At 40.0% G+C, this 12,634-nt stretch overlaps 1 protein-coding gene and 2 non-coding genes across 4 annotated transcripts; all 3 read left to right on the top strand.

Annotated features, from left to right (window-relative positions):
* Positions 1-8,429: 8,429 nt before the first annotated feature.
* rpl10 (ribosomal protein L10) lies at positions 8,430-11,961 on the top strand. 2 transcript variants are annotated; one of them, XM_008412904.2, is made up of 7 exons: positions 8,430-8,448; positions 8,573-8,604; positions 9,390-9,448; positions 10,049-10,156; positions 11,126-11,264; positions 11,342-11,504; positions 11,747-11,961. In XM_008412904.2, the coding sequence occupies exons 2-7, from the start codon at positions 8,582-8,584 to the stop codon at positions 11,900-11,902; spliced, it is 648 nt and encodes a 215-aa protein (XP_008411126.1). In that variant the 5' UTR covers positions 8,430-8,448; positions 8,573-8,581; the 3' UTR covers positions 11,903-11,961. The 2 variants fall into 2 exon arrangements, with proteins under 2 accessions (XP_008411126.1, XP_008411127.1); XM_008412905.2 differs by having other exon boundaries at positions 8,439-8,478.
* Positions 9,844-9,976, top strand: LOC145552396 (small nucleolar RNA SNORA70). Its single transcript, XR_014088431.1, has one exon. It is a non-coding gene; the product is annotated as a small nucleolar RNA SNORA70 (small nucleolar RNA).
* On the top strand, positions 11,546-11,678 carry LOC145552395 (small nucleolar RNA SNORA70). Its single transcript, XR_014088430.1, has one exon. It is a non-coding gene; the product is annotated as a small nucleolar RNA SNORA70 (small nucleolar RNA).
* Positions 11,962-12,634: the final 673 nt, after the last annotated feature.

A 12,634-nucleotide genomic window follows, 5' to 3' on the forward strand; every position in this document is an offset into this window, starting at 1 on the left:
ATGTGACATCTATGGTAAATGGACTGAAGGTATATAGCTTCAGTCCATTTATTGGAAAAGTCAGTAACTTTTCCAATCATATTTAACCACTCAAAGCGCTTTACACTAGAGTCACATTCACCCATTCGCACTCACCGATACATAGATCACTAGGCAATGTTGGGTTAAGTAACTTGCCCACAGGCACATTGACATGTTGCTAGAGAAAGCTAGAATTGAGCCTGCAACCTTCTGATCATGACGACTTCTCTACCCACACCACCACAGTCGGCCATATTGGATTACATGTTCAGGAGGGCTAAAACACTCCCATAATGGCAAGCTTACAGATAATGTATTCCTGTGTGGTAGAGCAGAAAAATATCTAAAAAAAAAAAAAATGCAGCGCTGCTTCAAGGACTCGGGTTATCTCTGGATACTCACTTCTGTGCTGTGTAAATTTTGGCTTTGAGCGAAGTGCACTGTTTCTTTTAAAACAATAATGTGTTTGTACAACACAAACGTAAGACTATCTTGTATTTTCTCATCTAGGATTGTCTGGTTCTTTGCTGTTTCTAAACAAACCTTGTTTTTGTGAAGGACTGGGGCAGTTTTATCAAAAGTTGCCTGTATTTACCATTTCCAAGGTTTCTGGTTCAAGTTGTCAATATTTGTTCTTGTCCTCCCTACGTCATTCTGCCACTCCCACACTTCACAGTGAAAATGATTTACAACACTTGATCTACAATTGCATTTTCCTTGTGGGACAAATTGTTTACTTAAATTCTCATCAGTTTAGAGCAATAAACAAATTTTGAATCCCGACCAACATGGAAACAGCTGACTGACTTCACTGTGCTTTTTGGAATCAGGAGTATCTCCTAATTCCAAAATCAATTTATGATTGATTTTTTTTAACTGAACTTGTTAACAGGCTAACAAGTTCAGTTTATCATTCAAAACACATAACAGTGTCCTCATAACTCACTATTCAAATGCTTTCATGTCAGAACCATTGTCTGACATGAAAGCATTTTAGGGCTGATGGTTAAGGGGTTAAATATTTTTGTATCCAAGGAAATCCAGCAGAGCATCAAGTCATTGACGTGCAGCATTCACTCCTCCTGAACAATGCAGCAGCGGTGGACAATCACTTGAATTGTGTCCTGAACTTTACAGCAATCCCTCATACTAAGCATGCATATTGGAAGAAACCTCCAGCAGAACCAGAACCTGACTCAGTACAAGCATCCATGCAGTACAAGCAGGCATGGCGAGCCTGCGACAACCGACTGGAGTTTGAAAAGACGGGGCAGAGACACAAAAAAAAAAAAACAGAATAACTGATCCAGGTGCACCTTCTGTGTTAATAAAAAGTAACACTAGCAGGAAAGGTCTAGTAATTAGAAGCATTATATCAGCCGATGTTTTCCTTCAGGAAGGAATGACAGTCAAATGGAACGCAACCAGGTGTATCTATGGAGAGAAAATAATAACAACAATGCAAATTGGAGAGTAGTAAAAGAAGAATGTAAGGAAAAGTGGTCAGTTTGTCTTCAAGCAGTCAAAGCCTATAGTAGCATTACTACAGAGACAGATCAGGATAATCTACGCCCCTAGAACAAGGCACGAGAGAGGAGGAGCCCATAGAGTTCAAGTCATCCTTTAAACCATTATCTGTGCTTTGGAGCTTTGGGAATTTCTCGAGGTTACATTTTGTCATTTTGGTACTCGTCTGATTAACACCCTTACTGCCGTCTCTGAGCTTCTGCAGTCTGAAACTTATTATTACTACAACCATAAACTGGACTTCTGCTTGGGAATGCTTTTGCTGCTCGGTCATTTAATCATGATCAGTCATTTGCTTATCCTCCATTTTATTTAACAACTCTGTTCAAGATGCAAGTTTGAAAACCAGAGTTCATCTTACCATTTTACCTGCAGCAATCTGCTCAATAACAGAGGTTGGGCAGTTCTGTGTTTGACTGATGTACTGAGATTGAAATGCACAGAAGTGCTGGTACATGTCTGCAGCTGGGGTTGCTCTCTGGTCATTATGGGTCTTGAGGTTAACTCTGCTGAGTAACCTCTGGCATGTTGGGTTCAGAGAGGCAGTTCACTGTATTTTAACAGCTTAGAAATTGTACATTTTGATCCTAGTGGAAATGATAACACTTGCATTGCACACATTTGGTCATGTAACTTTTGAAAGTAGTTGCTGTATCCTATTTAGAGTTTCAAAGCAGGAAATAATCAATAGTCTTAATATACTTTTGACCCATATTTCCTTTAGGAGTTTTTAGTGAAAGTCTGCGAGATACAATCCTAAAACGAGCCGATTTTAATTACAGGTTTTGATCTACACACACATTCACACTCATCCCCACATGGGGCTTAAGCCAGGCTGCTCCTGGGTGAACTGCATGACATCATATGATCTCATTACTGAAGCATTTGAGTCTGACAGACAGACCTGCAGAGACAAGACGAGCAAAGATACAGGCATGGCGAGCGGTGCAGTTATATGATTTATTAGATATAAAAAAAAAAAAAACTCAAAACAGTCGGAGCAGTAAAAGTGAACAAACAAAAAGAACAATATTTGCAGATTCATTTCGTACAAAAAAGTATTGAAAAAACAAGTTTCGATCACTTCTTTAGTCTTTTTATGGTTGTTTTTATTCTCTTTGTTTCAAAACTTTACCGAGTCTGTTCATGCAGACGCAAAGTATGTATGTGAAAGGCTGATGAGCACATTAAAACACCACAGCTGGCTGTGGTGTTTACCTGGTGAAGCAACTTTAGGCTCCACAGATTACCTGGAAATATTGCTAAACATGCAGAAAAAGGCAAGGCAGTCATTTCTCATGGACTCGGCCTGTCCTCAAGCCGTTCTTTTCCGTCAGATTTCACTGATATCGGAGGTCGATTTATTGAATGAGTGAGCAGGAATGTCAACAGAGCAAGCAGATAAATGATAAGCATGGTGGCAAGACGGGATGAGTCAGATTGGAGTGTTTTGTTTTTCTGGAGCTCGGTCTCTATGGCGATATGTCAATTTCACTTCCCAGACAACAGTTTGGACACAGAAGGCCTAAGTCAGCAAATCCAGTCCTGATATTGCACAATCTGAGCTCCTGAAGAGAGAGCTGTGTGCCATCATGCATCTTCCAGGAAATGTGCTCTTACTTGGAAAACATCCACTGTTTGAATTACTCTGTTTTTTTTGTTGTTGTTGTTTGTGTCTCTGAATGACTTCATTGCCTGTCCCAAAATACTTAACAGCCATTGTTTCCTGATGTACCAGCTGGTCACTATAGTTTCCAAACAATGTAGCCCAGGCAGAGGTAAAGGTTGCATTATTCTGAAGTACAGACTAATACACATTTAGTGAGTTACTGTTCAAACTACTCAAACTCACAATTCAAAAAGAAAATGAATTAGATCAGAATGCAGAAATTTTCAAGTTGTGGAAACCTTGCAAACCAGGCAGGGCTGGAAAGACTTCATACATGCTCAGTTTGTGAGAAATCTCGTCAATTGGTAGATTTGCCACTGATGACACTGATGAGTCCCAGGTCTTATGTAAAAGTCCTGGGAAATTTTACAGAAGGACATCAGTCAGTTTACATAAAAACGGCTCCGGAGTGTTTTTCTTTATATGTTTCTGGAAAACATTTAGTTGATTAGTCAAATACATTTTCCTGAGGCTATAGTATGGATGTCTGATGAAAGAGACAAACACTCTAGAACGGAACAGAAATGTTGCATATGCCAATGCCAGAGAACATTTTAATAGTTTATCAGCAGATAGTGGTTATCCATTGCTGCTGGAGGACATGGACTGAGAGTAGGTCATCTGGGGAACGAAGCTGGTGTTGGTTCCACCCAGGTTCGGTCTAATTATCTACCAGTAGATATTCTCCTCCTCAGGACAAACAGCTCTTCAGGTTAACCCCCCACCAGGGGCCCCACCTGGCCCCTATAACCTGCATGCGCTACCCTGCTCTTCCTTTGCCACAGTGAGTATCAGGTCTGCGGCTCAGCCACAGCTCCATCCTCCTCCATCATCACCTGTCTCACTACTGTTGTTTCCTCCCGCCTACTTCTGAGTTGTTCATTATTGATAGAATGGTCTTGCTAAGTTCAAAATATTATTCCTTTGCGTTTAGTTTCTTAGTTATAAATTGTGTTCTGTTCTCCTTTTATTTTAATATATTCTTGTTTTTCACCCTGCTGTTGTTTCCTTTGTGTCTAACTCAGCTCTGCGTTCTTTATTCACCTTTCTTCCATTACTCTGCCCACACTCTGTGTTTTGTTCTGTCCTCAGGTAAGTTTTCTGTCATACCAGCTAATAATCTTTATCCATGCTCATTCCAAGGTATTGACTCACAAAACATGACACTCAATGGTAAAGTTATGTTCCTGTGTACCAGTTACTGGTCCATTTCTGACCATCAAACTGACTTATAGGGTGCTAGTGGTTAATGTAGGGATCAGTTCATACTGTAAAACCTGAGCAATTTAACAGTTCAGAAAAAGTGATCCAGCAATGACAATAAATGCAATACTTTTAACATGTAATGCCGTGCAGAAAAAAATGTCATAATCTTGAACATAAAACCATAAACTTTTATTTAAACTTATTTAAGATGTATTTATTCCATCTATTTACACTAATGCAACAAGGATATTTGCTGATTCAAAAGTTAAAACCTCACCAACTCACTTATTTCTTTTGTCTTAATCCTAATCTTGACATCTTCATTAGTCTTTAAATCCAAAAATATGAATAAAAAAGTTTAACGTTTTATATTTCTTGAACTTCATTTGATCACCATTGTGGATCTTCCTACAATAGCCACAACCACACCAACCTGGCCCTGTCAGAGTTGTGCTGTTACGGTAACTAAGGAAGCGGGATTGTTTAGACGAAGCAATGACTAAAATGTAAACAGAGACTAAGCCTTAGTCAGGGCTGCTCTTTGTTTTCTTCAGTCAAATCTACTGCTTTTTTAAAACCTGTTTTAGTTCAAATAAAACTAATGATGATTATTATATTTAAATATCTGCCTAAAATAATAAATGTACCTTTTCCATTGCATAAAACCCTGCTTATCCTTACAGCACCTCATCATCTTTAAAATCTGAACGATCAGAGATCACAGTGACTGGAACGACGAGAAGCTGCTCTTGACCTCTCTTTTGGACAGCATGCTCCTCCCAGACACACTTCCGTTCTGTCGGCGCTTCGCTGGGTGTTAACTAACACACCCTTCTGCATCATAAAAACTGTCCAGAGACAGATGAGTGATAATGCGAATGTGTGTTTGAGAGTGAGTAACTGCATTTCTAAACATAAATCGAATTGAGCAATCCCCTTGATTATTGGGGAAGAGAAACAAGAGGCGGCTCCGTAAATGATTAAAGTATTAAAATAATAAAGTTGAAGCTTTGGTTAGCAGGAGTTGTGGTTAGTGTTAGCTTCAGTCAGTAAGTGATGAGCACGAGTCAAGGCAGCATGCTCTGCAGCGACAGCTCAGGAGTGTGTATGTGTGAGGGTGTGGTTGGCACAATGAGCCTCTTGGTGCAGATCTCGTGTTTCTGTTTTTGGGTTAAGGTTTAAGCAGCTCGAACAGCCATTGTTCTGAGATCCAAATCATAATATTTTTGCTTGTTGCTCTGACCGCCATGCTTACAGCTCCTGTCGGTAACAGTGCAGTCACCAAAACAAAACATTTCCAAACGTGAGTCATAAGATGGTTGACTTGGCGTAAAAAACTAACGGAAACAAAATTCTCAGTCGGTACTAAATACTATTGTTTACGCTACGGCTAAATTACAGTCTGTATTAGTAGATGGCTTGTTTTCATTTTTGTAACAACTGCTGAAAATGATGTGAAGACTAAAGAACTAAACATCATTTTGAAATATGATCTAAAAACAACTGGCAGAAACAAACACATGAGATTTCATGGAGACACAGAAAGCAGGAGTTCCCACTTGGATATTTACTTTTCCAACAGGAAACATTGCTGAGCAGATCCTGGTCAACAGCAGATCATACCGGAAAAGCTGCAATAATAGCGAAGTGAACGTGATTTATTCATAACACAGCATTAATGTCAAAGCCCTCATTGAGTTCTGAGATAAGGCTTTTAAAACTGGGCCGGTGGAGGGGAAGATAAGGACTGACGGTCCTTAGCATCAGTCCTTATGGAAAAGCAGGACCGATAGACATTTTGGGATCTAGTCCGCCTTAATGTGAACGCTGCTCCAGTCTGTTGTCATGAAGAAAGAACTGACCCTGGAAACAAAGCTCTTGACATTTAGTTCTGATCATATATACATATAAATTAGGGCTGTAGTGTTACAATACACGATATTCTGCTCACGATACGATATATATTGCGATATTCATCAAACAATACAATTCAATACACCTTTGCAATTTCCTGAAAGATTTTAGAGGGACAGAGTGATTTTGCTGACATTTTGTGACTGTTATAGAGTTGGATTGAATTAATTTAACTGAAAACTGATTAAAAGCACCAACTACACAATATCTGGCTCTGGTTGGACATGGACACAAACTTAAAGTCGACAGCTGGACAAAATGAATCAAAGAAGTGGTGAGAAAACATGTTTCTTTTAATTGAATCCGTACAAACTGTAGCTTACATGCATTTGTAAAGTAAATAAAGTGCACCAAGTACCCTGCTCTGAATAGAAAAATGACATTGCTTTTAAGCCCTGTGTCAAAAACCCTCTTTCTGCTCTACTTCATGTCTTAGTGTGTGTAACTATTAGAGCATCTCTGTCATCAGTCACCAGAAAGAGGAGAATGTGCTCTGACCTTTTTTGGTCCCTGTTCTTGTCCCATCGTGTCGCCGTCATTGCTGGCCTTCAAGGCCCTGAGACAGGAAAGGATTTGTGGAGACTCAGACAAAACAGCAGGGCAGAGAAGATAAGGAGCTGACAGCTGACCTTCACATGATGCTGCGCAGGAATTGAGGTCAAAGTTCAAATGCCTCTCCTGACTGAGCAATCTGCTCTGGGTTTGAGTCTCTCACAAGTTGCCCTGCATCGCCCTGCTCTTATCAAGCTCTGCTGACACGAACAAAGTCCAAAGACGTGAAAAAACCCTAAAAATGATGCCTGGCTCGATGAGGCACGTCCCTCAGCTGTTCCTCAGGATGTAATGCGTACTTATTGTGTGTTAGGATGATGTCAGAGAAATTTTTAAAATGAGAAGCAAATGATTCCTCACATTTCTAAAAAACATTTGCTTTTCATTTACTGAACGTGAAGGATGTGAGCTCATTGCTCCCTTTTAGGAATTACTGAAGCAGCAGCCAACGACAGAGGCTTTTATGTCTGGGGCAATGCTGCCCCCTACTGGGAACATTTGAGAAGCACTTCTTAGAATCATTCATTAAAATCTAATACTGGCCAGTGGCTGATGATGCTTTTTTTTCAATCAATGGTCTACATGTTTTATCCCTGAATGAATAAAACATTTCTTTTTCAGTTTAATTTTGTTTATTTATAAAACACATATTAACAATAAACTTCCCAATTCAAGGGACTTTTAAGGACACATGGACACAAGGCAAAGCTTGTGATGAAGGGGAAAAACACCTCAGAGAACGGGCACCAAGCACAGGAGTTTCAGAAGGCACTAAAGTATGGAGTACTTTTTACATATGTAACATTTAAAAGTGAAGGATTATTGGAAGCAATGGCTGTTTTAGTGACTTCATCTAGAGATACACATTTAAGCAGATTAGTTCTGAAATAGTCCATGGTAAAACAGTTAGGATAACACTCGGTCAAAATGCATTTAATTAAATTTTCAAAACTGCCTTTGGCAAATCTATTTAAAATTCTACATTGTCAGCTGTCTGCTAAGATTAAGTTTATGCTGCATATTTATCTATCATTTTAATTGTGTTGCTTTTCTTTCTCCTTCTGTCTTTGTAAGACACACACATTGTACTCAATTAATAGCGTATAGCTCAATTCTACAAACCTCAACTGACCCATTTCTAAAGACAGAATGAATCTAAAAGTGTGTTCAAGTGTGAATAGTGCTACTCCAAAATATTTAGTCAAGTAAAAATTAAAAGTAGACATCCAGGAATTTACTTAGGTAAGAGTAGAGAACAATATTTGATAAAAAAAAAAAAAAGATGGCAAATTGACCATCGTGACAAGAGAGGGCGCTCTTTAAGAAGCTGTATGGAACCATCCACTGAAAAACAACATTTCCTAGCATTCATTTACGTATTTTATTTTATTTTATTATTAAAAAATATATATTAAGCTGTTATTTACAATGCATTTATGCCAAGAAACACATTGCTACAAAAATGATATTATTTTTGTATATTTTTTAAAAATCCGCCCCGTCTCACCTCCGTCCTCATGACGCGGCGGAAGTAGGTTCTCCTTCCTTTCCTCCATTAGGTGAGTGCGTGGTGGCGGCGCGTTTTCTGGGTCTGCTAGTTTAAAAACACATTTTAAAGTTATTTATCTCTAAAGTTAACTTATATTGAACCGAAGTAACTCGATTTTATCTACTTTTTCACAGATTATAACCATGGGGCGCCGACCTGCTCGCTGGTAAGTCCTGTGCGTTTTTTCTCGTGTGAGGCCGAGTTTAGTGTCAGTCGGAGGAAAATGGCAGCAGCTGAGTCCGCTCCATGTGCACGGAGCCGGACACCGGCAGGCCTCGGCACACGCTGCTAGTGCGGAAATTAACTACTGAGCGCCTTCTGAAAGCTTTTTGGAATAACTTGCGCTCATCTGAATTACTTTAATGCTCTCATTCATTATATTAAATTATAGTGTTAGCTTGAGCTAACGTGACCTATCACGATACTAGCATTAACACTGGTGCCAAACTAAGGTTCATGTAGGAGTTGGTAAATGCGGTTTGTGAAGCTACTTTTTATCAGTTGACACAACATTTATTGCAGTGGTTGAGCTGTTATAATTTATTTTATGAGAAAACTATAATTTGGTTTCATAAATCTAACTTCCCAAACTGAGCAAGCAAATGTTGACTTAAACGAATCAGGTTGTAAGGTTTTTCAGTTTATTTAGGCCAGTTTAACCCAATTTTTGTCTTCAGATCCGATAATCTTGGAAAATATGTTTGTATGATCCTCCAGATGTTTCGTTTTATTAACATTAATAATAATCTGCGTTAGTTGTACATGTGAATCACTTGTTAGGGATGGATTTACTAAAAAAATAATAAATTCAGCTAATAGTAAAACAAGTACTGCCTAGTTTGTGTGGAGTTTTTGATTTTTCCTCTGGAACGAGCTTAGCTGCTCAAAGTGAAAGGATGTATTTAAAGTGATACAGTAGGGCTGATGAGAAACCTGTTTTCTCTCTTCCAGCTACCGCTACTGCAAGAACAAGCCTTACCCCAAGTCTCGCTTCTGCAGGGGTGTTCCTGGTGAGAACTTTAACATTTACTGTTCCTCTTCAGAATATTTCAGGACCTGCTAAATTACTGCTCCTGAGCCTCAGACCTTCTCTTCACTGTTTTCATCTAAGAACCGTTCTGCATTGTTAGCACTGAGGTTTTGTCTCTGCATTCATCCGAAATGTTCTGGTCATTTTAATTGGTTCAGGTCCAGTTTTTAAACATGTTGCGATGTCACAGCTGTACAGTCCCATTAACGTTTTAAATCCCTGATGATGTAGAACTTATAATTCTCACTAGCTTGAGTTAAATGAGTGAGAAGATGCTAATAGTTTCAGCTTAAAGATTTAGCTTTAAGCTGAAACTTGTGCAGAAATCTTTAGAATCAGTTTGCAGTGGCACCATGATACGTTCCACTGCTGGTTCTGCAGCTTATTAAGCCGACTGGTTCCTCTGCCGTGTGGTTCTGGTGTGCAAAGGCTGCAGACAGCGACTCTCTGGTTGTGTATGTCCTCAGCTGGGCGGTGCTGAGTGCTTTAAGGGACCACTGAGACATTTCTGTCCCGTGTGGAGTAAATCCACTCGCCCCCAAATCTGCTGCTCTTCATCTTCTTTTCTCTCTTTTTGCAGATCCTAAGATCAGGATCTTTGACCTGGGCAGGAAGAAGGCCAAGGTGGACGAGTTTCCTCTCTGCGCCCACATGGTGTCTGATGAGTATGAGCAGCTGTCCTCAGAAGGTAAGAATGTTCTTATAGTTTCTCCTTATAAAGTTTTTTTTTTTTTTTTAATGACAGCGTTGGTACTAAATATAATTCTATAGTGTAGCATTTAAGTCTGTTCAGAGCAGAGTTGTTGTTTCATTAGCCAGCTCTCGTTCTCAGAGGTCACCCTCCTGTTTTGTTCCAGCAGAACCTGAAAAAACGTCCTCCTAGGATGTCATGTGTATAAATGATTGATTTGTTTTTAAAGTTAAACATGTGGAATATTCTGGGGATGCTGGAGATGTCATTGAAGTCGTTTGACTCATTCAGAAGGAGCCACGGTCCAATGACGGCAAACTGCAATAAAATAAAAGACAAATTGTATCAAAGTTCAGGTGATTTTTTTATACTAAAGCTTCTAAAAGTGGGTCAAACTAATTTACTCCATTTAAGAACTGGTTCTAGGTTCAGCTGTGAATTTTGTGGTGAATGTCTCGTTTCATTAGACTTTAATGTAGAAATATTTTTTTTCCCTTCTTAAGCTGCTGATCATGAAAGTGAATGAAGGCTGATGAGTTTGGAGACAAATGTTGAACTATTGGATCTGTAATCAGTGCAGAATGATTCGGTGTAGGTTTCATGAGAACTGAAATCATCCTGTTAGTTTACAACCTCAAGCTTCATTTTAGTTCCTTAAATCCTCTGAGAAACCTGAATCCAGACCTGCTTCTGCTTTTTAAAGGTTCAGGGTGGCATTCCTATAAACCTGATCAGCCTGTCATCAGTCCACTAATGGTGAAAGTTACATATGTGGAAACATTGATGGTGATGTGCAGAATGTCTCTACAGTGTCTGAAATGTTTCAGTGAACTATATTTAAGGTGCAGGTCCTGTCTGGGTGTACGTTGTACAACCTCGTCCCTCCACTGAAACAACCATCCAGTAGGACTTCCATTTGGTCGTCATGGCGATCCAGCCCATTAACCATCCTGTCCTGTCCTCTAGCTCTGGAGGCGGCTCGTATCTGTGCTAACAAGTACATGGTGAAGACCTGTGGTAAAGATGGCTTCCACATCCGCATGCGCCTGCATCCCTTCCACGTCATCCGCATCAACAAAATGTTGTCCTGTGCCGGAGCTGATAGGTGATGACACACACACACACACTTTATTTGTGCTCAGTGTGTGGAGGATTCTTGTCTGATCGTTGCTGTTGTTCCAGGCTCCAGACTGGGATGCGCGGTGCGTTCGGCAAACCCCAGGGCACCGTGGCCCGGGTGCACATCGGCCAGGTCATCATGTCTGTGAGGACCAAGGCTCAGAACAAGGAGCATGTGGTGGAGGCTCTGCGCAGAGCCAAGTTCAAGTTCCCCGGACGCCAAAAGGTAAAGAGGAAAAAAACTGGAATCGTGTGAGAATTTGAACTCTGCAGCTTATTAAGCCGACCAGTTCCTCTGCCGTGTGGTTCTGGTGTGCAAAGGCTGCAGACAGCAACTCTCTGGTTGTGTATGTCCTCAGCTGGGAGGTGCTGAGTGCTTTAAGGGACCACTGAGACAAACATGTCATTGTTTTTACTGCCTAATTTTGCCGTTGAGCTGTACTAACACATCGTCACTCTGACCTGCAGATCCACATTTCCAAGAAGTACGGCTTCACCAAATTCAACGCCTGCGACTTCGACGACATGATGGCTGAGAAGCGCCTGATCCCTGATGGCTGCGGGGTGAAGTACATGCCCAGCAGAGGGCCCCTGTCCCACTGGAAGGCCCTTCACGCCAACTAATCCTCCTGCACACGTCCTGTGAGCCGGAAACCAATAAATGGCTTTGACTACAAAATGAATGTTGTGGTTGGTTTTTTGTTAAAGTGAGATCCACAGTTACAGAGCAGACTTCATGGGAATGAAACCAAACTTCTAACTAATGTTAACTTGTGCCTGGTTTACTTGACATATTTAACTGATGGCTGTATGTATAAATACACCAGATCTCTAGGCTGTTATGAGTAAAATTTCACAGAATATTGTATAAGAATTAGCAATGTAAACTGAAGTAGTAAATAGAGACTGGTTGTCCATAGCAGGGTAAAATGCTGCTTGTAGATATTCTGGATCAGTATCTACATTAAAGCAGTAGTCGTCTCAAAGATGAGCTAGTTTTACAGGAAATCAAATGTTTCTAGTGTTCACAGCCTAACGGGTTCTTTTTCCTCAAGACTCAACTGGAACCCAGTGAACAAGAATAGAAACTGCAGTGGGAATCAGATGAACTAAAAACTTGCATTTTTTGCTGGGAAATTTTCAGTAAAAATTTCTTTTAAAACTTGCACTTGCTTCATTGTAATGGTTTCGTGAAACAAGGCATGGTGAGGTTGCATGAGTCTCAAGGAGCATTTCTGTTTTTACATTAGAGAAATTAGATTATTTTTAAGGAAGTCTGAATGAAGGCTTTTAAGTTTCACATTTTCTACCAGCTTTTTAAAGGCAGTTTTTGTTTTTGAAGATGCCTTTCTTAAA

The sequence above is a fragment of the Poecilia reticulata genome, chromosome 7, assembly GCF_904066995.2.
Source record: "Poecilia reticulata chromosome 7, P_reticulata-male-v2, whole genome shotgun sequence".
Taxonomy (NCBI): domain Eukaryota; kingdom Metazoa; phylum Chordata; class Actinopteri; order Cyprinodontiformes; family Poeciliidae; genus Poecilia; species Poecilia reticulata.

Coding starts and splice junctions, on each gene's coding strand:
- rpl10 (XM_008412904.2), top strand. CDS start 8,582: ATGGGGCGCCGACCTGCTCGCTG. Junction 8,605..9,389: donor GGGCGCCGACCTGCTCGCTG/GTAAGTCCTGTG, acceptor TCTCTCTTCCAG/CTACCGCTACTGCAAGAACA. Junction 11,265..11,341: donor TCCTGTGCCGGAGCTGATAG/GTGATGACACAC, acceptor CTGTTGTTCCAG/GCTCCAGACTGGGATGCGCG.